The 25,562-nt window shown below is 38.4% G+C and overlaps 1 protein-coding gene across 2 annotated transcripts in view; it reads left to right on the plus strand.

Moving 5' to 3' along the window:
• Nucleotides 1-324: 324 nt before the first annotated feature.
• Nucleotides 325-25,562, plus strand: part of WDR36 (WD repeat domain 36) — a 43,506-nt gene continuing 18,268 nt past the window's right edge. Inside the window, exons 1-15 of one of the 2 annotated variants that reach the window (XM_061424559.1) lie at nucleotides 325-608; nucleotides 3,634-3,661; nucleotides 6,218-6,318; nucleotides 7,771-7,888; nucleotides 9,628-9,760; nucleotides 11,256-11,310; nucleotides 13,367-13,499; nucleotides 13,770-13,945; nucleotides 14,361-14,481; nucleotides 14,972-15,037; nucleotides 16,756-16,842; nucleotides 17,940-18,085; nucleotides 23,951-24,065; nucleotides 24,555-24,720; nucleotides 25,166-25,274. In XM_061424559.1, coding sequence (XP_061280543.1) covers nucleotides 447-608; nucleotides 3,634-3,661; nucleotides 6,218-6,318; nucleotides 7,771-7,888; nucleotides 9,628-9,760; nucleotides 11,256-11,310; nucleotides 13,367-13,499; nucleotides 13,770-13,945; nucleotides 14,361-14,481; nucleotides 14,972-15,037; nucleotides 16,756-16,842; nucleotides 17,940-18,085; nucleotides 23,951-24,065; nucleotides 24,555-24,720; nucleotides 25,166-25,274 — 1,716 coding nt within the window. In that variant the 5' untranslated portion in view covers nucleotides 325-446. The remainder of the gene's footprint in view (nucleotides 609-3,633; nucleotides 3,662-6,217; nucleotides 6,319-7,770; nucleotides 7,889-9,627; nucleotides 9,761-11,255; nucleotides 11,311-13,366; nucleotides 13,500-13,769; nucleotides 13,946-14,360; nucleotides 14,482-14,971; nucleotides 15,038-16,755; nucleotides 16,843-17,939; nucleotides 18,086-23,950; nucleotides 24,066-24,554; nucleotides 24,721-25,165; nucleotides 25,275-25,562) is intronic. The other variant, XM_061424560.1, reaches the window with a different exon arrangement.

Below are 25,562 nucleotides of genomic sequence, written 5' to 3' on the forward strand. Positions count from 1 at the left end.
CCAGCCGAGCCACCGGGAGGCTCTGGGCCTTTAGAAAGGTCCCCCAGCTCCAGTCGGATTAGACGCGTCCGTCTGGAAAACCTGGGCAAAGACTTCCGCGTTCCCTCAACTCCCTCGGCCGCCGGGTTTCCCACTCGGCCCCGCCCCTCCAGGCCCGCGGGAAAGCGACCGCAGTGTCTGCTAGTCGGGTACGGCGGGGAACGCCCTCACCGTGCGCTAGACTGGGGCCGCGGAACCCAAGTGTTGGCTCCCCTTCGCGTCCCGCGGGGAGTTACTTTTCAGCTGCACCGAAGACAGCATCCGCTCGCTCGATTGGCAGCGAGCACCGGAAGCGCTAGGGCGCCGGAAGCGCCGGTCGAGGGTTGTGCTGCGGAAGACGCGCTGACGGATCCCGGGCGCGCGGTCTCCCAGGGACTGTAGGCGCTAGGCCGCCGTCGACGGCCGTGATGGAGCGAGGCCCGGGCGAACGCACCGCCAGCGCCCTTTTCGCCGGGTTCCGGGCCTTGGGGCTCTTCAGCAGCGACATTCCCCACGCGGTGCGGTTCAGTGCCCTGAAGCGTCGGTTCTACGTGACCACGTGCGTGGGCAAGAGCTTCCACACCTACGACGTGAGTGCCCCGGGGTCGCGCCGCCCTCCTCCCGGGCCGTCCGTGTGTGGACCGCGCGTGCCGTCCGCCTGCGACGAGCCCCGGCGGTGGTCGGGCTGGGGGAGGTCCCGGAGAACGTCGCAGTTCAGCGGCAGAGTGTTTGGTTAGAAATAAATGCGGTGAAGGAAACTGCTCCCCCGCGCCCTTTTAATTAGAAAGGGTTGTAAGCCATCTCATTGTGCAGTTCCTGAGGAGAACCGCTTTAGAGATGCGGGCTAAAATACACTGGGATAACTGGGGAGGGTGAGATTAGTTACGGTTTACGCGATTCTCTACATTTGATAGCAGACTAATTTCCCTAAACTTCCCCTGAACATCTATTTTCTGCCACCACGACAAAGTTCAGAGGCGCCACATCCTCTAAACCTTGCAGCGTTTCTTTCCAAGAATGTTCGTTATTTTGTGGCACCCTTACATGGACTTCAGTTCAATTCAGTCACTCAGTCGTGTCCGACTCTTTGCCACCCCATGAATCGCAGCACGCCAGCCCTCCCTGTCCATCACCAACTCCCGGAGTTCACCCAGACTCACGTCCATCGAGTCAGTGATGCCATCCAGCCATATCATCCTCTGTCGTCCCCTTCTCCTCTTGCCCCCAATTCCTCTCAACATCAGAGTCTTTTCCAATGAGTCAACTCTTCGCATGAGATGGCCAAAGTACTGGAGTTTCAGCTTTAGCATCATTCCTTCCAAAGAAATCCCAGGGCTGATCTCCTTCAGAATGGACTGGTTGGATCTCCTTGCAGTCCAAGGGACTCTCAAGAGTCTTCTCCAACACCACAGTTCAAAAGCATCAGTTCTTCGGCGCTCAGCCTTATTCACAGTCCGACTCTCACATCCATACATGACCACAGGAAAAACCATAGCCTTGACTAGACGAACCTTTGTTGGCAAAGTAATGTCTCTGCTTTTGAACGTGCTATCTAGGTTGGTCATAACTTTTCTTCCAAGGAGTAAACGTCTTTTAATTTCATGGCTGCAGTCACCATCTGCAGTGATTTTGGAGCCCCCCAAAAATAAAGTCTGACACTGTTTCCACTGTTTCCCCATCTATTTCCCATGAAGTGATGGGACCAGATGCCATGATCTTCGTTTTCTGAATGTTGAGCTTTAAGCCAACTTTTTCACTCTCCACTTTCATCAAGAGGCTTTTTAGTTCCTCTTCACTTTCTGCCATAAGGGTGGTGTCATCTGCATATCTGAGGTTATTGATATTTCTCCCGGCAATCTTGATGCCACCTTGTGCTTCTTCCAGTCCAGAGTTTCTCATAATGTACTCTGCATATAAGTTAAATAAGCAGGGTAACAATATACAGCCTTGACGTACTCCTTTTCCTATTTGGAACCAGTCTCTTGTTCCATGTCCAGTTCTAACTGTTGCTTCCTGACCTAGGAAACTAAATCTCAGAATAACTGTTACTTGCCCAAGGCCTTCCTGCTTGTTGCTGATGGTTTTTCCTCTAAAATATATCATCAGTCTTTGAAATAGGCTTTTGTTGCTGTTTCTTCTTTCTTTTGTCTTCTCTTGATGAAGGTATGCTCTGTGAAAGGTGGGGCCTTACTTGAGGAGGTTAAAACTAGTCAGTGTTAATTAAGCACTTTTCCTGGAAACTGTTGTAAAGTTGTCCTCCTAGAAAATATAAGCTTTCCTTGAAGCATTGTGAAAATCAGATGGATTGTTAGCAAGAAGAACTGGTTGTTGGTAGCAGGAAGAGCAAGTGAGTAATGGAAAGGGAAGGCCATCTCTGAGATGGAGATGGTGTTGGTGATAGCACCTAACACTTATTGAGGATTTACTGTATGACTGACTCCATTCTAACTCTTCACACAAATTTTACTCATTGAATCCTCATAATAATCCCATAAAATTAGGGACCTATTTTAATCCTTAATTTATAGGTGAGGAATTTGAGGCACAGAGCGGTTGAGTAACTTTCTCAAAGTCACATAGCTAGATCAGTAACCATAGGTTGGGGCCCACAAACTACAGCCTGCAAGCCAATTCTGCCAACATTTTGTTTTTGTATGACCTATCACATTTTTATTTGTTTTTTTTTCTGTGTTTATTCTAATATTAGCATAATCTCCAAGTAAAGTTTGCATAGTAGTAGGATGCAGTACAGTCAGAGTTTGAGTGGGATGGAGGCATTCGTCTACTCTCAATTAAGAAACATGGATTATTTAATTCATCTTCAAGGGCACTTTTAGTCTTACACTGTCACATTCTTGAGTTCTTCCTTATACCCTTCTGTGTTCTATGCTTCTGAGCTAGATGGTTTTGACGTTTTTAAATGGCCGGGAAATAATCAAAAGAAAAATAATATTTCACAGCATATGACAGTTTTAAAGATTATAATTATATATCCATAACTCAAATTTATTGGAATATAGTCATGCTTTTTTTTTTTTTCCCATATGTGGCTGCTTCTGTGATACATTATCAGTTGAGTGATTGCAACAAAGACCGCACAGATTGCAAAGCCTAAAAATGTTTATTACATGACCCATATATAAAACTATACGTGATGCCTACCCTTCCATCACTGACGAAGTAGTAGAAAATATAAGCTTCCCTAGTAATGAGAATGGGCTTCCCTGGTGGCTCAGACTGTAAAAGAATCTGCCTGCAATGCAGGAGACCTGACTTGAGCCCTGGGTCAGGAAGATCCCCTGGAGAAAGGCATGGCTACCCACTCCAGTCTTCTTGCCTGGAGAATCCCATGGACAGAGGAGCCTGGTGGGCTACAGTCTCTGGGGCCTCAAAGAGGTGGACACGACTGAGCGACTGAACTGGACTGAACTGGACGAATAATCGGCTAATGCCGATGATTATTATTCCCGACACTTATTATCAGTAAGTGTCTTTTTAAGGAAGGACCGCATAGCAAATTTATGTATGAGGTTAGAGCTTCATGTTTAAGTGCTAGATTATTATAATTTTTTTGTTAGAAAAAATTTAATCATTTGTTCTCTTTTTTAAAAACAGGTTCAGAAACTTAGTCTGGTTGCAGTAAGTAAGTATAGACTTTATCCTGAATTTGTGCATGTTTAGTATCTTTTAACATTCTTTTAAAATTTGGACTTAAATTTAAGACTTGTGAAACATAAAAACTTAGGCATGTATTTATGGTAAATGTACATAGCTAACAAGAACATCCAGGACAGATTGTTACTTTCAGTTGTCATTTCTCTTTGGTCTTCTTTAAACTAATTCATCTCTTTCTTTGTGGTTTACAACATTTATATTTTTAGAGTAGTGTAGGCTAGTCTTTTTTAAAGAATATTTTTCGATTTGACTTTTTCTGAAACTTCCTCATGATTAGGTTCAGGTTCTGCAGTGTTGAAAGAATAACAAAGAAATGATGCTGAATTCTCAGCGAACCATATCAGGAAGCACATGCTATTGGTTAGTCTTTTTCCTGGCAGTGAAAACTTTGATCATTTGGTTAAGGTGACATTTATCAAGCAGCTCCTTTTGAAGACTTGCCCTTTGTAGCTAATAAATGTAGTAAGTGCATGGGGTAAGATACATTGAAAGTGAAAGTGAAGTCGCTCAGTTGTGTCCGACTCTTTGCGACCCCATGGACTGTAGCCTACCATGCTCCTCTGTCCATGGGATTTCCCAAGCAAGAGTATTGGAGTGGATTGCCATTTCCTTCTCCAGGGGATCTTCGTGACCCAGGGATCAAATCCGGGTCTTCCTCATTGCAGGTAGACGCTTTACGTCTCAAACGGTAAAGAATATGCCTACCATGCTTAACCTACCAACTTGCCTTGGAAGGAAAGTTATGACCGACCTAGACAGCATATTAAAAAGCAGAGACATTACTTTGCCAACAAAGGTCCATCTAGTCAAGGCTATGGTTTTTCCAGTGGTCATGTATGGATGTGAGAGTTGGACTATAAAGAAAGCTGAGTGCCAAAGAATTGATGCTTTTGAACTGTGGTGTTGGAGAAGACTCTTGAGAGTCCCTTGGACTGCAAGGAGATCCAACCAGTCCATCCTAAAGGAGATTAGACCTGGGTGTTCATTGGAAGGACTGATGTTGAAGCTGAAACTCCAATACTTTGGCCACCTGCTGCAAAGAGCTGACTCATTGGAAAAGACCCTGATGCTGGGAAAGATTGAAGGCAGGAGGAGAAGGGGACGACAGAGGATGAGATGGTTGGATGGCGTCACTGACTCAATGGACATGGGTTTGAGTGAACTCCGGGAGTTGGTGATGGACAGGGAGGCCTGGTGTGCTGCGATTCGTGGGGTCGCGAAGAGTTGGACATGACTGAGCGACTGAACTGAACAATGAAGAAGACCCGGGTTCGATCGCCGGGTCGCAAAGATCTCCTAGAGAAGGAAATGGCAATCCACTCCAGTACTTTTGCTTGGGAAATCCCATGGACGGAGGAGTGTGGTAGGCTACAGTCCATGGGGTTGCAAAGAGTCGGACAGGACTGAGCAACTTCACTTTCACTTTAAATAGTCTTTACTGTTCAAAGTTTCATACTGACTTTGATTAGTCATACTGATTGATAGTCAAAGTACTGCTGACTATGAGTTAGTGGTGATTCTCACCTGAGTTATTAGTAGGATGATTATCAAATAGTGGTTTTCTGATTCTATCATTCCATTGTAAGAAAGAGTTTTCTTTTTTCCCACATTTTGATATTTTTTTGCAATGGAAGAATTTTTTTTTTTTTCAAACTCTTTTATAGAATGAAGAGCTTGCCAGGACTGAGAGATTCTAGTTTCACCATCAAATGTGATTTTTGTAAGAAAAACAGAGCTATATGAGTTTAGAGTGTATGTCTGATAAATCTAATTTTTTAAAAAGATTATAGAAGGCTGTAGAAGGGCAATACTAAAATGATAAACCTATAAAAATAGTATTTGGAAATGTAATAACAGCGTGAATGATACTTAAAACAATTCTCTTATGTTTTAACAGTCCTGCCCCCAAAATGGGAAATAAAAAGTAAAAGCCCATGTGACCATGGTAGTGAGAGAGGAATCAAGAAATCCTGATGAGAAATGGCTGGAGGTGATAGGCATGTTTGCCTTGGAGAAGACTAAGTGGAAACTGTATTATTCACTTGAAAGGGTCAGCGTGTAGAATATCATATGGAATTTTTTTTAAGTTACTCCAAATGGTAGAGTTAAGAGTTCTCAGTTTTGACCTACTTTTAAAATATGCTGAAGGCATTCACATGGAGATTAGATGACCATCTGCCAGAGTTTTGTGTACTGAGTGAGGATTTTTTCCCCCAAATAACCTCAAAAAGCTTCTCAATCCTTTAGGATTATGTTCTTGTGTCTGCAGATACTGGACATTAATTCTCTGAGAGAAAGTCAAGGTGATGTCATATTTTCAATGTGATTGTTGCTACTAGATGTCTAAAATAACACTGCAGTCTAAATTGTATGCTCTGATTGTCATACGTGCATATTTTTAAATTATAAGAAATTAAAGATGTTATATGCATAATTGAAGTTTGTCTTTGTTCCACAATCTTAAATATCTTTATTTCTTAAAAAATATGTTTACTTCTTTCATTTTATATTTCTTTTTTTCCAGGTAACTCTCTCCCACAGGACATCTGCTGTATGGCAGCTGATGGGAGATTAGTCTTTGCTGCTTATGGGAATGTTTTCTCTGCATTCGCCCGTAATAAAGAGGTTTGTATCATTGAACTGTTTTGCCTTTTGCAGTCAGTGATTGATTGTCATGGTAGTGAGAGGGAACTTTAATGTTGCTCTTCATCTGAGACACTCTCGACGTATTTTTTTTGTTTTTTTAATGTATATTCACTTTGCTGGAGGAAGAGAAAGTTGATTTCATCAAATTTTCATAATCAGTTAAAAGTGATGCTTTGGTTTGGTTTTCTTTGCCTGGGATCAACCTTAGAATCATCTGGGCAGCTAGCTGCTACAGCTTGTTTGTTTCCAACCAGGTCCCATCTCTGGAGTTTTCTACTTTATTTGGTTGGGGTAGGAATCAGTCAAGAGTATTTTGAAAATATTTTCCTAAGAGATTCACATCTGTCCCACTGCTTTATGTGGATTGATTTTTTCGTTATGAACATCGTAGCCCATGACTCATTTTCTAAGACCCAGGTGCTTGTTGCCTATGTAGAAAAAGCTAGATCTTCTGCTCTCTGTACTAAGGGAGGATCTTTTCTTGTCTTAATCTACTCGTATGTTTCTAAGTTTGTCCTGAGATGACTAATTTGAGAGATGACCGGCACTAGTGGTCCAGAATGAAAGGGAAGGTAGCCATGGGGATGGCTAGAAAGCCAGGTGATGGAATTACTGTACTTCTCAAAGTCTGACTCAGGCTACGGATGTTTGTTCCCAGTGTTTTCCATCATCTCTACCGTGGCAGAGGAAGGCAACTTAAAGTTCTTTAATGGGAGTTTTTGTTTTGAGAGGCAGTAAAAGTTTTTTTTTTCTTTTTAGAGAGTCAGGGTCCTTTTTTTGTTCAAAATATTGCAGTTTGTGGTTTTTCCTGAGAGATAAATGTACAGATGAGGAGTAGAAAGCTATCAGAGACTATGAACTGTAGGAAACTGTTACCATCCATAGGGCCTGAGGGAGAAGGAGAAGAAATAGCGCTCCTGGAGCCTGGTGAGAACTGAAACCGTGGGGGAGGGACTGTAATGAGTGAGGTGCAGGGACTGCTGTCAGGGTCAGAATGTCTGTGTCCAGCAGAAAGCTGGAGGGAAGAAGTGTCCTATATCGCCCTCCCTTGTCTTCTGTGGAAGCCAGCTGGTGGTGGCTATAGAGGTCAGCCTTCTAGAACATCCCACTTTTCCAAAATGCATGGAGTTGTGCTGGTTGGCTTGGCTGAGGGACCCAGCTCTTTGCATGCCTTCTCCCTAAGCTTAGTTGAAAAGCTGAGCCTCAAAGATCTCATTTCCATGTTCCTAGCCCATGTTTCCTAATTGGACTCGCTGGGGAAGCAGGTGAAAATGTGTGATTCCTTGCTGTTTGTTGATCTAACCTTGGGTAATCGAAAGTTGGGCATTCTTAATGTGAGCATCTTCAGGATTTGTGTGGTTTTTTTGGTTAATATGAATAATACTACATGATGAATGAATAACATGAAATTCTTTAATTTTGACGTTGCAGGTAGTGCATACCTTTAAGGGTCATAAGGCAGAAATCCATCTTTTGCAGCCCTTTGGGGACCACGTTATCTCTGTTGATACTGACAGCGTTCTTATTATTTGGCACATATATTCAGAAGGTAAGAATTAACCCATTTATTGCTTTATCTTGGAATAGTATGTGTCTAGCTAAAATATCTCTGTAAGGATGACTTCTATACCAGAGGTTTCACACGTAAGCAGTAAAAAATTTTTAAGAATCTTTAATGTGTATAAGGCAAAAGGGCTCTAAGTAAAAAAATTGCTAAGCAGTTTTAGTTAGCTAGTTGAGCTGTTCATAATGCTTTGCATTATAGTTCTCCAAGTTTAATGACGTGATATTTTCTCTGTGGGGAGAATTTTGGTGTATACTTACACCTGAGTAATACTTGGTTTGCTTTTTCAATTTTCGTAAGTGAGATTGTAATAGTAAACTTTAAGATCCAGTCATCTGAAGGAAAATAAATATCCTTTTTCTAAGAATATGAGTCAGTGTCCTTTAATTGTGATTTTCTTAAACAGTGTCACTGTGCTATGTTTATAGGGTCATGTTATCACCAAAGGTTAGGAATTTATCACCAGAATAACCGCAGCTTTCGTCAGGTAAAAGACTCTGGGGTCTGACATGAATTAAAGCTTTTAAGTTTTTTGATCTGTGTGCATTTTTAGCGTTTGTTACCTCTTGATTAACTCATTTTTTGAGGTAGTATGTTTATTTTTAGTAGAAGTCTTAGGGATTGCCCTCCTGGCAGTCATTCCATGTTCTTGTTCAAGTTAGCCACTCTTGTTTTTTCTTTGCTCAAGTGGAGGGAACAGAATTTCAAACATAGTCCATATGCAGATGGCTATTAAAAGGCCTTTTATGAAGTTAGAGAATCTGACTCTTAGAGTTCAGCCAGCTTTCTTTTGATACTGGTACCTAGCTTTTTGTTCCTCTTGCAGCAGCATGGTGTCTTCAGGGAGCTCTTTGTAGTGATCTTAAGTAAGACTGCTAGATACAAATAGAGGCGAGGATCTTTTAAAGTAATATTTAAGTAAAGGATTTTATAGTTCTTGTCTGTTATCTATGTTCCTTAAACTGCGGTACACATACTCCTGGAGTATGCAGCAGCCAGATAGAATGAAACTAAAGTTTAATAGAAGTGTTCGTTCTCTGATACTCAAGTTCATTGGGAAATTAAGTGAGAAAGTGTTTTCATTATGGATGAACTGTGAAGTAGAAAACAAAATTCACATGTAGGAATTTTAAGCATGTGATGTTTCAAACAATGTTTTGAGCTTGCAGCAGAAGACAGCAGGCTGTGCCATTTTCCACTCAGGGCTGCAAGTTCTTTTCCTCTCCTCCGTTTGAGGATCTCCTGTGTAACTGTGAGAAGGCTTGTTTCTGATTTCATTTAAGTTTGCCTCTGACTTTTTACATGTTTGAGGAGCTAATCAAACTCTTTAGATATTTGCTCCTTCCCTCCCATGCACTTGATTCGGAACCTTAGCTGCCTCTTGATCAAATTATAAAACTACTAAGTCTGATTCCCTTAGTGTCTTTTTTTTTTTTTTTTTGAACTCTTATTTTCATCCCGTAAACCAGTTTGGCAGTGAGTAAAATTTTAAGTAGGATTGACGTTAGAACTTTTAGAAAATTCTTGACAATCTAAGTAAATTTGCAAGTTGCCCCTATCACATTTGTTTAATTTCTCAGGGAATGTTTATAAGTTAGTATATGTCTTTGATTTATATTAGTACATAAATCTTTGATATGGTAGATTTTAAGTGCTAAATATATGGGTGTATGAAAAATATTTTAAACTGTTTTATGTATTATTTATAACCTTTACTTTTGTAGAAGAATACCTGCAATTGCCTTTCGATAAATCAGTATTTAAAATTTCTGCAATTCTGCACCCAAGTACCTACTTGAATAAAATACTTCTTGGCAGTGAACAAGGAAGCCTCCAGTTATGGAATGTAAAATCCAAGTAAGCTCTCTGTTTGCAACATAAGTGATTCCTACCTTATCCTCATCTATTACTCCCTAAAGCATTCTTGAAGGCTCTCAATTCTCCTTTCCTTTATATCTTTTTTGGAGAGTTTTCAGTAAATATACCTGTTCCTGGGGTTGTTACTCATGGAATCACATATGTGAAAGCTGGAATATGGTCCTGGAACATGGTAGGCAGCTTCATAAATGCTCATTAAAAACTATATTCTAATATCCTTAGTCACTGTAAAGAATTCATAAAACTGTAATGAAGTCTTTAGTACACAAGATCAGAAAAATAATTGAGGTCGTCACTGAACAGCTTCTAGTTCTCAATAAACTAAAACATTAGATGGAGACACAAATCAGTGTTTATTTAGTGCTGGCATTTAGGTATGGTTTTCACGGTAGAAGCATATTCATCTTCAAGCATAAACATGATGAATGTAATATTGTTAGTATAGCTGCTGCTGGCTAGATAACTGATGGTGAATATCTCTGCCTGTTATTTGTACATTTATCCAGAGAAAAGAGTGGCAGCTCAGTTTTCTTTATAATCATTAAAAGAGCAGTCAGAAATATTTGGTCATCCAGATTTTCCTTTCCAAAGCCCCTACAAATTCGAAAGGGAAAGTAAGATTTTCAGAGGTTTAATGTATATCCTATTAATTATTAGTTTTAAATAAGTGTTTGTGTTCAACTTAACAAATATCATTGACTACCTATTCTGTAATAGGCTAGGAAATAATGATGGAAATATTCTCTGCCCCAAGGTTATCTCTTTAGGTTTTGTGTGAGAGTGACCTAATCTGTGCCTAAAGAATTTAATATATGAATAAGTATTTTATTGTCATAACAATCTCAGGTATCTCTGCTCTATAAACTACCATTCGTGGCTTGATTCTGAAATGCAGAGCAGCATCACTGTTGTCACGTGACAGTCATGTAACATACAAGTAGTATTGTCAGTTCAGTCGCTCAGTCGTGTCCGACTCTTTGTAGCCCCATGAACCTCAGCACACCAGGCCTCCGTGTCCATCACCAAGTAGTGTTCCTTTTTTGTGTTAGGTTTCTGGTATCACATTGCAGTAAAAAGTGAGATCTAAGATTTTATTTTAAATTGTATCTGTCACATAAAATAGTTTCTACTTACGTATTTTTTTTTTCTTTCTCTTTTTAATTTCTCCAAGAGGTTGCATGGTATCGTAGTTCTTAGCAGCTTAGGATCTGAGTCTGGGCTCTGTCAGTATTAGCCTTGTAATCTTAGCTTAATTTTTTCATGTAATTAAGTTTCTTAGTTTCTTAATCTGAAAAAAGGTGCTATTTACATCATAGCATTATTTTAAGTATTAAATAGATTAATATATCTACTTAGAACAATGTGGGGCAGAGTAAGAACTTAATAAATAGTTACTATATCATTATTTAATATGCAGTTAATTTTGTTTTTTTATCCCCCCAAAAATAGCTTTCAACTATTTTTCCTTTTGTAGTAAACTTCTATATACATTTGTGGGATGGAAAGTTGGAGTGACAGCGCTTCAGCAGGTTAGTATTTTTGTGTTAAGTTAGATAAGAAATGAAGGCAATGGTAGGATCTTTCAGTTTCAGGGGCCAACCATGTGTGTGGACCTAAAGACAAAATAATGTATAGTCTAGTTTTTTATAAATATTACCCTAAAAAACAGTGTTTTGGAAGTAGAATTGAAAACAGTGCCTTTGTCTATAAATATTTGTGGAAACCTTTTTGCTTGGAATTAGTCTCTTAATTCTGTGGTTGGTGTGGATCCATGTTTACCAATCATTTTATAAGCATAGAGAGTCCAGTGCCTTGGTCAGAGTGGAGATGAGGTTTTTTTCAGTGAAGCAAGTGAGTTTGTAGGTCATGCAGAGAACTTTGTCAGTGTGTTGAGATTTGTAGCTTGAGCTAATGGGTCTGTTCAGTTCAGTTCAGTCGCTCAGTTGTGTCCGACTCTTTGTGACCCTGTGGACCACAGCACGCCAGGCCTCCCTGTCCATCATCAACTCCTGGAGTTTACTCAAACTCATCTCCATTGAGTCAGTGATGCCATCCAGCCATCTTATCCTCTGTCATCCCCTTCTCCTCCTACCTTCAATCAGTGTCCAGTATTAATTGTTTGTTAGATGCTGGACCCTTCCAGATAAAACTGCTTTTTGTCTTGGTGAGTTTGTAGAACTGTATGTCTGAATGGCTGTATTGCTGGAGAGAACCTTACATGTTGGACACGTATACAGGCCATGTACCTTGTCTTTCCAAATATCCATTCCTTACACCTGCTCGGTTTATACACATTCCTCATTGTCTCACTTCCATCACCTTGCTTTGCTTTTACCTACCCAGAATATCCCACAGATGATGATTAGGTTCTTTGAGAGCCAGCCATCGTATTTGTTTTAGTATCCTCAGCTTCTATACAGGATCTCATGCATAGTAGTTACTTGATGGCAAATTAATTACATGTTCAGCCTGATTTCATTTTGTAATGGTATTGGACATTGATCTTCTGTTCTTAAATATGGAAACGTAGTATAGAGTCTGTATGTAATACTATTGTATAAAATGAAGATTAAAATCATAGACTATTAGAGCTGGAACAGACTAATTGTATAACCTATTTGCCTTTTAACATGGGTTATAGGTTTTTCTTGTATTCTTTGAATAGACCACTTCACTTCCTTTGTAGTTGGCCTTTTATGTTGCCATGCATATGGCGAGCCTTTATATGTTTTCTGATGGCTCAGAGGTTAAAGCATCTGCCTCCAATGTGGGAGACCCGGGTTCAATCCTTGGGTTGGGAAGATCCCCTGGAGAAGGAAATGGCAACCCACTCCAGTATTCTTGCCTGGAGAATCCCATGGATGGAGGAGCCTGGTAGGCTATAGTCTGCGGGGTTGCAAAGAGTCGGACACGACTGAGTGACTTCACTTTCACTTTATATGTTTTCTAAGAGTTGTCTTTTTTTTATTTTTAATTTTTATATTACAGGCAATAATGAACTGTATTGATTTCACGTATCAGCTTCTTTTGCTTTATGGCTATTTTCTTAGCAAGTTTACTATGTTTGTGGGTGGGGAAGTGATAATGACTACCAGACTGAAGCTGGGAAGTAATTTGGAAAAATCATTCCTAAATACTTCCATGCTGCTACTGCTGCTAAGTTGCTTCAGTCGTGTCCAACTCTGTGCGACCCCATAGACAGAAGCCCACCAGATTCCCCCGTCCTTGGGATTCTCCGGGCAAGAACACTGAAGTGGGTTGCCATTTCCTTCTCCAATGCATGAAAGTGAAAAGTGAAAGGGAAGTCACTCAGTCGTGTCCGACTCTTCACTACCCCATGGACTAAAGCCTACTAGGCTCCTCCATTCATGGAATTTTCCAAGCAAGAGTACTGGAGTGGGGTGCCATTGCCTTCTCCGAAATATTTCCATGCCAGATATCAATTAAAGTATGCCAGAATGACAGTATTCATTGTTTTTGTCATCTCTAGAAATATATTCCATTATTAATACTTATTTTGGTAACATCAGTATTATTAAAGCTATTTGATTAAGAAAATAAGAAGTTGAGTCATTTAATTTTCAGGCACCAGCTGTGGATGTTGTGGCTGTTGGTCTCATGTCGGGTCAGGTTATCATTCACAACATTAAATTTGATGAAACGTTAATGAAGTTTCGTCAAGACTGGGGACCTATTACTTCGATTTCATTTCGCACAGGTAACTCTCAACTTGTTTATGGATGAAAATTAAGAAAACTTCAGGTGTATTACTTTGAAGTTCATAGAAATTTTCTTAATATCTGTTTATAATTTAATCTAACGAATGAAATACTGGAATATAAAGAGCCAAAGGAATATTGGTAGATTATTGGTCTATAGTCTTTTATTTTAAATTTATATTTATGGATTAAAAGAGTGGAGAGAAGCATTGCTAAGTTTAGTTGTTTGATGGTGCATGTTTTTCTTAGTGTATTCTATCTAACAACAGATGGTCACCCAGTAATGGCAGCTGGAAGCCCATGTGGCCATATTGGACTCTGGGATCTAGAAGACAAAAAGTTAATCAATCAAATGAGAAATGCACATTCTACAGCGATTGCCGGACTGACGTTTCTCCACAGAGAGCCGCTTCTGGTCACAAACGGTGCTGACAACGCTCTCAGGGTACTGTGCTTATTACCGCCTTCCTTTGGGTTATTACAAGCCTGCTTTAATGTATCAGCGTGAAACCTAGCAGGTGAAAGGAATACGGGATAAGACATTGATACAGATGAAATAAAAGGCATAGCAGATTGCCTGAATTTCATCAAGTGAGAAAGTTGTGCTGTGCTCAGTTGCTCAGTCGTGTTCAACTCTTTGTGACCCTGTGAACTGTCACTCGCCAGGCTATGTCCATGGGATTTTCCAGGCAAGATTATTGGAGTTGGAGAAATTTAGACAGCTTATCTTTTCCCTAACCTGTACTCCAGGATCAGTGGTCTGCAGGCATTACCCAATGCCAGTAGATTTATGTAGAAGATAGTTTGACTGCTTGCAGATCACTTGTGGGAGAGCTTTACTTTTATTCATTTCTTGGCAGATATGGATATTTGATGGTCCCGCAGGTGAAGGCCGGCTTCTGAGATTCAGAATGGGACATAGTGCTCCTCTTACCAGAATAAGATATTATGGACAAAATGGACAACAAATTCTTAGTGCGAGTGAGTTTCTGCTTTGTGCTATTAGTTTAATTCAGCAAGTAATGAAAACAAAGTGTTTGATATCTATTAGGTTTGGTATTTATACATTTTTAGATTCAGATTCCCTTTGAGTGACTGGAAAATCTGGGTAAAATGAGGTGATTGTTTTTGAATACTTCAGGAAACACTAGCTGATATTACTTTTATTTGGAACATCATTCTATTTAGTAATCGTTGGAGTCAGAATGGACAAATTCCAGAAATGTGGCCCTTGCCTATCCAGATAATCTGCTGGTATTTATTAGCACCTCATTTTATCCTTTGTTTTTACAAAATGGCATTCCATGGGCAGTTGAATATTATGAATGACGTAGTTAACAATCAGCTTCCTTTTAAAGTGCTGCCAGCTAACTTCATGCTTTTTATAGAATATAATTTTATAAGCATCATGATTCAAATGGTCCATTGTTTTGATGAAGCTTGATTAGACATTTTCTGTGTATATCAACAGGTCAGGATGGAACACTTCAGTCATTTTCCACGGTACATGAAAAATTTAACAAGAGCTTGGGACATGGTAGGTCTTTGCAAAATGGAAAAAAAGCTACTGGTCATAAAAAAATTCATCTCAAAGAGTCTGGGAGATAACCAAAGGAGGTTTCATTATTAAATTTCCTCTTTCTTAGGATAAAATGAAATTCCCTTATATGAAAGAGCAGTAATAAGATTTGTAACTCAGTATTGCTGTAGAAGTGGTTCAGGTGCTACTGTAAGATTGAAGAGTTAGGTATCTTAGGTGGTGAAAACATAATGCTACCACTCAAAAGACATTGATAATGCAACTGGAGCCATCTGCTCAGTTCAGTTCAGTTGCTCAGTCGTGTCTGACTCTTTGTAACCCCACGGATGGCAGCACGCCAGGCCTCCCTGTCCATCACCAACTCCCGCAGTCCACTCAAACCCATGTCCATTGAGTTAGTGATGCCATCCAACCATCTCATCCTCTGTTGTCCCCTTCTTCTCCCACCTTCAGTCTTTCCCAGCTTTAGGGTCTTTTCCAATGAGTCAGTTCTTCTTATCAGGTGGCCAAAGTATTGGAGTTTCAGCTTTAACATCAGTCCTTCCAATGAACACTCAGGACTGATCTCCTTTAGGATGGACTGGTTGGATCTCCTTGCAGTCCAAGGGACTCTCAAGGGTCTTCTCCAACACCACACTTCAAAAGCATCAGTTCTTTGGCACTCAGCTTTCTTTATAGTCCAACTCTCACATCCATACATGACGACTAGAAAAACCATAGCCTTGACTAGACGGACCTTTGTTGGCAAAATAATGTCTCTTGCTTTTTAATATGCTGTCTAGGTTGGTCATAACTTTGCTTCCAAGGAATAAGTGTCTTTTAATTTCATGGCTGCAGTCACCATCTTCAGTGGTTTTGGAGCCCCCCAAAATAAAGTCCTCCACTTTTTCCACTGTTTTCTCATCTATTTGCCATGAAGTGATGGGACCACCTGCCATGATCTTATTTTTCTGAATGTCAAGCTTTAAGCCAACTTTTCACTCTCCTCTTTGACTTTCATCAAGAGGTTCTTTAATTCTTCTTCACTTTCTGCCGTAAGTGTGGTGTCATCTGTGGAATGCAGAATTTAAAGATGGAAAGGAGCTTACAGGAAGCATCAAAGTAAGAAGAGTCCCATCTTTCTGCCAGAAGAGATTTTTTAATTCTCTATTCATGCCCATGGTTTTTACCATATGAAAGATTTTGTTTGTTAAACAACAATATTCAGGCTTATTTATAATTAAACTTCTTTGGAAGTTAATATCCTGGCTATTCATACATGTATATACTTCCAGATGAATTTCAGAATCAATTTTAAATCAACATCCACAATTATAATTCTTAGAATCAAATTGGAGAGATTTGATAATCTTTAAGAATTGTCTCATCTAGGAATATGATATATCCCCATTCGAGTTGTCTTTAATGTTCCTCAGTGAAGGTTTTTAGTTTTTCTCTTATTGGTCCTGCATATTTAAGATTATTCAGTGGTATTTTATATATTTTAATATAATTTGCTATTTTTTTTGCTAATATCGTAAATGCAGTCTCTTCATTTATATTATAATGCAATTTTCAATACCACTAAGATAGTGGTAATAACATAATCTTTATATTAAAGATTTTTAAATGGGAATATCTTGAACTTTACATAAAAAGTTCAACGAATTAGCTTTTCTCTTATATACATTTTCATCATACATTCATAGCTATATTCCCCTCTCACCTAACCCCAGGATTAATAAATAAAAAGAGAGTCAAACGTAAAGGACTTCAGAACACCATGTCCGTGAGACTCCCACCCGTCACAGAGTTCGCAGCTGGTAAGAAGCTTCGTGTTGTGTTTCGAGTTCTGCCCTGTCATTTATTTCCTTCTGTGTGTTTCTTATTTTCTCCATTTTAGTAAATGTTTTTACAAATACTAATAAGCATCTGGAGGGTCACTTGAATATATTTCTTTATTTCTTCCATTTTAATAAATGTTTTGGCAAACAATAGTAAGAATCCAGGATGCATCCGAAATGCATGCAAGTCTTGTGTGAAGACCAAAAATGACTTACTTATAATCGGAACTTGTTATCTATTAATTCTAGGCTTTGTTCTCCCTAAACTATAATAAACATATTTGCTATTCTATTTTGTAAGTCTTCTAATTTATTCTCTCATAAGCCTGGTATAAGAAAGTCACTAATGTAGAAGGTGAGAACTGATAATATGGAGCTTTGGCTAACTTAATTAAGATATGAACACACGGCGGTCTTAGTGAACTGTGTCGTTGGAGCAGTGCATCATTCCAAGAAACAATTTTAAGAAAAATGTAGATAGATGAGAAGACTGTTGAGTGAAAACTGTCATAGAAATAATTGTTTATCACCATTTCCATTTATAGCAACCTGAGTAATATTTTTTTTTTTTTACTTTAAGTACCTCCTGTCATATGCTCAAAAATCTTAATTAACCCTTAATTACCTTTTTGGATGGAATCTGCTCTTCTTAACATGGCTTTTAAGACTGTTGGTAATGTGGACCAGTGGCTTTGCCCTTCTCCCACCCCTCAGGAAAATACTGCATTTACTTTCTGTGCCTAATTTTGTTCGAGTTACGCTTGGGCCCGTCTGTGTGTGTCTAAATCTCTCTCCTCTCCACACCCCCAATCCATTAATTTCTACCTGTTTTACTTCTTTCAAGGAGCCATTTATTACTCTCCCCAGATCTCTTAGTAAACTCCTCCTGAATACTCTTAAAAAGATACTTAATCTTACTGTAATGTCTTCTAATCAGAATTTCTTGTTCGATTGGAAACTCATTGTTAGCAGGAATTACCTGTTTACCATACTGTGCCTTAGTGCTAAATTATAACATAGAGTATTAAATGCTTATTAAATAGGTGAATGAATGAGCGATTTAAATTATGTTTTAGAGGAAGCTCGTGAAAGTGACTGGGATGGTATCGTTGCTTGCCATCAGGGTAAGCTCTCCTGCTCCACCTGGAACTACCAGAGATCTACCATAGGTGCTCACTTTCTCAGGCCAGCAGGGCTGAAGACAGACAGCACAACTGCGACAGTGAGTGACGTGTTTGCGAGGGCGCTTCCTCCTGTAGAACTGTCCTGTGGTTGTCTTATTAAACTCAGTTTTATTACTGGCAATATTCGTTGAAAGAACGAAGAACATAGTTTAACATTTTGAAATTATTCCCTAATAGTGTTAAAGTTTTCCAGCTTGGAGAGAAGCTGGAAATTATATAGAGAGATTTTATATATATATAAATTTATTATAGATTTTAAGATTTAAAATTATTAGAATTTCAATAAAATTTTATTATGATTTTATTAAAATCTTTTAAGGTTTTAACTTATATTTTATTTATTTTAAAATAAATGTATTTTATTTAAAACTTATTTTAAAATTTTAAAATCTTTAAGATTTTAACTTATAGATTTAAGTTAAGCTTTGCTAGACTAGATGTAGTATATTGGTCATTTAAATTTTCTGTTTAATATAGAATTACTTAGAATACTCTCTGAGGTGGGTTTCAGCATTTATCAGTATACTTTCTTACCTGAATTATGTTGAGTGTATAGTGTTATATTCAATGAATGTGAATCTTAAGGTTTCTTCCTTCCTTTTCTCTTTCAATGTAGGAGTAAGATTCAGGTAAATCTTTAGTTGAGTTAAAGATGTAGAAGTTATTTATTTGTCTGATTGAGTACTGTCTAAGCCTTTTTTAAATATAGTTTTCTAAATGCCACTGTTAACTTATAACTTCTTACTCTATTAACATTTTATTTTGTTTTCTTTTGATCATAATATAAGTCTTCTATTGAGTTCAGATTTTAAGCTATATAGAAATGATGTCAAATTTGGTTTGCAGAATTGTTGCCTCTCCTTTTTCAAAATAAATTTTACTGATATAAAATTTACTTACCTTGAAATTCATTCATTTAAAATGTATACTTTAGTGGGTTTTAGTGTATTCATAGAATTTTGCTATTACCACCAAAATCTAATCAGTCTAATTTTAAAACATTCTCATCACTAAAAAAAGAAACCCTATACCCACTAACAATAATCCTCATTCTCTCACTTTTCCCCCATCTCCCCAACCCAGGCAACTTCAATACCTATTCTGGGCATTTCACATGGATAGAATCATAATATATGGCCTCCGTGACTGTCTTCCTCACTTAGCATGTTTTAAGGTTCATCCATGTTGTAGGATGTATCAGTACTTTATTCCTTTTATGAATACTATTTTATTTTGTGGATAAAACCACATTTTGTTTAGCCATTGATAGTTGATAGACATTTGTATTGTTTCTAGTTTTGGGTATTATAAATAATGCTGTACAAGCTTTTGTGTGGACATATGTTTTTGTTCTCTCTGTATTTGTACCTTGTTAGATCACCTAACATAATGTAACTCTGTTTAATGTTTTTAAGGAACTGACAACCTGTTTTCCAAAGTGGCTGCACAACTTTATATCCCCACCAGCAATGTATAAGAGTTGTGTTCCTTTTGATCATTGCTGTCCTTGTTGTTCAGTCATGTAAGTTGTGTCCATCTCTTTGCAACCCCATGGACTGCAGCACGCCAGGCTTCCCCTGTTCATCACCATTTCCCGGAGTTCACTCAAACTCATGTCCATCAAGTTGGTGATGCCATCCAACCATCTCATCCTCGGTCGTCCCCTTCTCCTCCTGCCTTCCATCTTTCCCAGCATCAGGGTCTTTTCCAATGAGTCAGCTCTTTACATCCGGTGGCAAAAGTTATTGGAGCTTCAGTTTTGGCATCAGTCCTTCCAGTGAATATTCAGGACTGATTTCCTTTAGGATGGACTGGTTGGATCTCTTTGCAATTCAAGGACCTCTCAGGAGTCTTCAACACCACAGTTCAAAAGCATCAGTTCTTCAGTGCTCAGCTTTCTTTATGGTCCAACTCTCACATCCATACATGACTACTGGAAAACCATAGTTTTGACTATACAGACCTTTTTTGGCACAGTGATGTCTCTGCTTTTTAATATGCTATCTAGGTTGTTCATAGCTTTTCTTCCAAGGAGCAAGCTTCTTAATTTCATGGCTGCAGTCACCATCTGCAGTGATTCTGGAGTTGTCCTAGTAGGTATAAAGTAGTTTATCACTGTGGCTTCTGTTTCATATTTTCCCAGTGATTTAGCAGTGTTGAGCATCTTTTCATATGCATTGAGTTGGTGATGCCATCCACCTGTCTCATCCTCTATCACCCCTTTCTCCTCCTGCCCTCAGTCTTTCCCAGCATCAGAGTCTTTTCTCTTACAGTGGCTTACTGGCCACTTCTATGTCTTCGGAGAAATGTCTGTTCATATTACTTGCCCATTGTCTAATGGAGTTATTTATTTTTTTACTCTTGAATTGTAATAGCTCCTTATATATTTGGGATACAGGTCCCTTATTGGATATACGATTTGCAAATAGTTTTTCCTGTTCTGTGGGCTGATGCTCAGTGGGTAGAGAATCCACCTGAAGTGCAGGGGATGGAGGAGATGTGGGTTCGAACCTTGGGTTAGAAAGATCCCCTGGAGAAGGAAATGGCAACCCACTCCAGTATTCTTGCCTGGAAAATCCCATGGACAGAGAAGCCTGGCAGACTACAGCCCAGAGGGTCGCAAAAAGAGTCGGACACGACTGAGCGACTAAGCACACACGTTCTGTGGGCTCTCATTTCCTTTTCTTGTTGGCGTCATTTCAGCATAAAGGGGTTTTAATTTTGAAGTCTAGCCATTTTTGTGGTTTTTTGAAAAACGTTGCCTTACCCAAGGTCATGAAGATTTACTTTTGTAATTTCTTCTGAGCGTTTCATAATTTTAGCTCTTAAATTTAGATCTGTAACCCTTCTAAGGTTAATTTTTGTGTACGATATCATATAGGGGTCCAAGTTCATGCTTTTGCCTTTGGATGTCTAGTTATGTTAGTGTTATTTGCCTAAAACACTATTCTTTCCCCATTGAATGGTCTTGGTACCTTTGTCAAAAATTGTTTGACATGCATGAGGGCTTTTTTCTATTCACAGGTCTCTTCGATTGTTCTGTTGAGTGAGTCTTTGTCTTTTTTATGCCGGTATGACACTGTCTTGAGTATGGTCACTCTATAGTAAAGTTTTTAAAAATCAGGATAATTGAATCTTCCAATTTTTTGTTCTTCAAGATTGTTTTGGCTATTCTGGTCTATTGAATTTCAGTATGATCAGCTTGTCAGTTTTTGCAAAGAAGGCAGCTGGGATTTTGATAGAGATCTTATTGATTATACACCTCAATTTGAGGAGTATTACCATCTTAATATTACTTCTGATCCATAAACATGAGATGGCTTTGCATTTAATTAGATTTTTAATTTCTATTACCAATGTTTTATAGTTGTCAGTGTACCAGTCTCCTACGTTTTTGGTTAAACTTTTCCTAGTATTTTATTCTTTTCAATGCTACTGTAAATAGATTTCTTAATTTCATTTTGGATTGTTTTTGCTAGTGTATGGAAATATAATTACTTTGATCCTATTTTGTACGGGTTTTTTTGGTCAGTGTGTATGCTCTGTTCTCCATAGTACAAAACTCCACTCTTAAACTTTGATTTCTAAGCCATAGAGATTCTATCTTAAACTTCTCAAGTTTACCTGAACAGTTGAGTAGCTATTAAAATAATAGTAGTGTAAATAACAGTTACAGCTAACATTTTTTGTGTGCTTACTTTGTTCCAGGCTCTCTGCCTGGTACATGCTATTTTATCTTATTCTCACAACAGTCCTATGATATGGAATATTGTTAGCTTCTTTTTATAGATAGTAAAACGGAGGCTGAGGCTTAATATAATGAGTAATATGCCCAAGATTAGTATAACTAGTACCGAGTGGTAAACTGGGATTTGAACCTCAGACCACTCCTAGAACCTGTATTTTTAACTCTTAGCCTATAGTGATCACCCACAGGACGTTGTGTGTGTGTGTGTGTACACACAATATATATTCACAGACACAGGCACAGTGATACTTAGCTGGTGCTGCGTCATTTGTCTGGCAGAGTTAGCTGTCTGGAGCAGAGGCGGTAACCAGTATGCAATAAACCAGTGTTTATTAGACAGCCAGTGCACAGAGTACAGTTTTTCACTCACAGGTAACCCTCACCTTATTCATTTTTCCTTTGTTTTGCTGTCTTAAAAAAATAGGTTAGAAGCCATCCTGTTAACAACAATAAAGCCTATTAAAATAAACTCAGGTTCCAAGAAGTACAGCAGTTCCCCCATCCATGGTTTCAGTTATTCAACTTCAGTCTGAAAATTCTGAATAGAAAATTCCAGAAGTACACAACGTATAAATTTTAAATTTTATGCCATCTGAATAGCACTGTCCCAGTCTAATATCATCTTTTTATCTAACCCGTGCTGTATACACTGCTTGCCCATTAGTATAGGGAGAAGCCTGTACGTGTAGGACTTGGTGCTGCCCGCCATTAAAGGCATCCACTGAGGGTCTTGTCACGTATTCTCTGGATATGGGGGACTAGGGTATAATAGTGCCTTCAGGACCATCATTACTTACAGGCTGTGACTGAAGGGTAAAGAATCCGCCTGCCTGATGCAAGAGACGTGAATTCAGTCCCTGGGTCAAGAAGATCCCCTGGAGAAGGAAATGGCAACCCATCCCAGTGTTCTTGCCTGGAGAATCGCATGGACTGAGGAACCTGGTGGACTGCTGTCTGTGGGGTCGCAAGGAGACACGACAGAGCGACTAAACAATCACAGCAAATAGCCTAGTATCTTCATTAGTTCCTAAGAGCATAACCGTACAACGTAGCATAAATTTCTGAGTTATTCAAAATAGGTAAAATTATGTTAGTTTTCTATTTAGGAAGACAGAATACTTTTTTAAGCTTTTAGTCCATAATTTCTTATATAAAAACATTTTCTAAGAAATATGCTATAATTATCTAGAAAAATATATATAAGTTGAACACAGTTAAATGTGGATGCTATGTAAATATATCTTGACTCAGTGGTGTATCAGTCTTACTGTTTGGAACAGATATCCTGTAGTAAGCATTTTCTTTTGGGTCTTAGAAGTCATCTCTTTCTTTCGGCATAAGCCAGCAGTCTTTGAATGGACTCCCAGGTGGGTGGCGTCTGACTAACACACAGTGGTAGGGAAGGCTTTCTCTGGCCGTGACCCCCATGTAGCCAGTCTCATGTTTTTAACAGAAAGAAAAGGCATCTTTTTAGTATAACATTGCTTCTCTAAGTGTTAAATAGGAGTTTGTTTTACAGACACTTGATAAACTGGATGTTTTCCACGTGTTATCTTGTGTGTTCTGTGTGCTCAGTTGTGTCCAGCTCTTTGCGACCCCGTGGACTGAAGCCCACCAGGCTCCCCATCCATGGAGTGTTCCAGGCAAGAAGACTGGAGTGGATTGCCATTTCCTTCTCCAGTTACCTTGTATATTTCCTTCCTTAAAAAAAACGAAGTTGTAATTAAAATACTTGGGACTTTTCCCTTGAACTGAAACTAATACGGTTTCACTTTTGTATCTGCTATAGAAACAATTACAAAAGTAAAGTAAGGTAGTAAGAAATCAGGCAATGGAATGCTTTGACTTTAGCACTGTTGTGAAAAAAATAAAAATCAAATACCAGTTGATATGTCATTTAAATTTCAATCAAGTTAATTTTGGTTATATTTTGCCATCTTGGAAGTATGGATTTCTCGATACTTAGAGAAGGGAGGCAGAACCAAGCAGATATTTTTAATACACCCCAAAATAATTATGTTTAAGAAAATTAATGAAGTATTGCATTTACTATCTTTTTTAAAAAATGAGACGATAAATACTTTGGAAAACGTAAAGTACAATAAAAATATTAGTTACTTTCTGTGTCTTTTGTGTTAATTTTGTTTTTCCTAAGGCAGTAGATATAACTTCCTGTGGAAACTTTGCTGTGATTGGTCTCTCATCGGGAGCTGTTGATGTGTATAACATGCAGTCTGGTATACACCGGGGGAGTTTCGGCAGGGATCAAGGTATCGGCCTTTTTTTTCTTTTTCTTATTTTTTTTAAAAAGTATTATAGATAGATAAAAGGCTAATAACTGTCACTGGCATGTATTAAATTCTTGAGTTCCAGGCATTTTGCTAAAGTTGCATATGGGTTATCGTCAACCCTATGTGGCAGAACACCTCATTGAAATACTCAAAGAGAATGAAATCATAGTTGTATTAAGGGAAAGTGGCTATTATAGAAATTAAAGTGTTTGGTTCCTTCTCCTTGTATTAAACAGAATATCTTAACTATTTTTTGAAACCTTCCATGGCATCAACCTGATGGTGGATTTTGTTATTACTCATGTAGTAGAATAATTTTCCCTCTGTTCCTAAAATCCACATTAAAGATTTTAGGGAAGTTGAATAGTGGGAACTTAGATATTCAAATAAAGTAATCACTCTTTGTGTAGTGTTTGGAGAGGCCATTGCAATTCTTATTTCTTTTTTCTTTTAACATATGCTTTAAAGCCCATAAAGGATCTGTTAGAGGTGTTGCAGTGGATGGATTAAACCAGTTGACAATTACAGCTGGTAGTGAAGGAGTACTCAAGTTCTGGAACTTTAAAAACAAAGTTTTAATTCATTCTATGAGCCTCGATTCATCTCCAAATTTGATGCTGCTACATAGAGACAGGTAAAGTTTTTCTTCTAATGATGATGGATTTTCTTCTTGATGTTTTTAGAAAAAGTTCTTAATTTAAGTAAGGTACAGTAGTCTCTTGAACATCACAAGTTTGGACTCTGCAGGTCCACTTACGCACAGCTTTTTTTCACTAAATACTTCAGGATAGCAGTACATAATCCATTGTTGGTTGAATCCACAGATGCAGAACCATGGACAGGGAGGGCCAACTGTAAAATTATATGCAGACTTTTGACTGTAGAGGGTTAGTGCCCTAACCCTCTTGTAAAGTGGTCAGCTGTATATAATTTAACAAAAACCAAACTTTTCATATGAAAGAACATTTTGTTTAACTTACCCCAAAGGTATACTTGATTAACAAAACTTGACTGTGAGATTTTAGTTTCAAGAGGTTGTTTTTGTTCGTTTGTTAAAACTAATGCATTTGTCTTGCTAGTGGCATTCTGGGACTTGCCTTGGACGACTTCTCCATTAGTGTTTTGGACATAGAAACTAGGAAGATTGTCAGAGAGTTTTCTGGACACCAAGGCCAAATAAATGACATGGTAAAACAGACTTTAGATGTTAAAATAAAACTTGATTAATTTCTATTTCTATTTAGGTTAAAAATGTCCTAATAATTGAAACTGCTATCTTTTAATGGCATTAAACTCATCATATGAGATGTTCAAAGTAAATAATTTGGAGACTAATTTTCAAAGCAAGTTTTTTTAAGGAAAATTTAGAATGAAAAGAAGTTTTAATATTTCTCAGGAGGATAATGCCATTAGATTAAAATATATATCCAAGAGTTCATTTTTTCTCTTTAACTCTAAACAAGGCCAGAATGATTC

The sequence above is a fragment of the Bos javanicus genome, chromosome 7 (genome assembly GCF_032452875.1).
Source record: "Bos javanicus breed banteng chromosome 7, ARS-OSU_banteng_1.0, whole genome shotgun sequence".
In the NCBI taxonomy this organism is placed as follows: domain Eukaryota; kingdom Metazoa; phylum Chordata; class Mammalia; order Artiodactyla; family Bovidae; genus Bos; species Bos javanicus.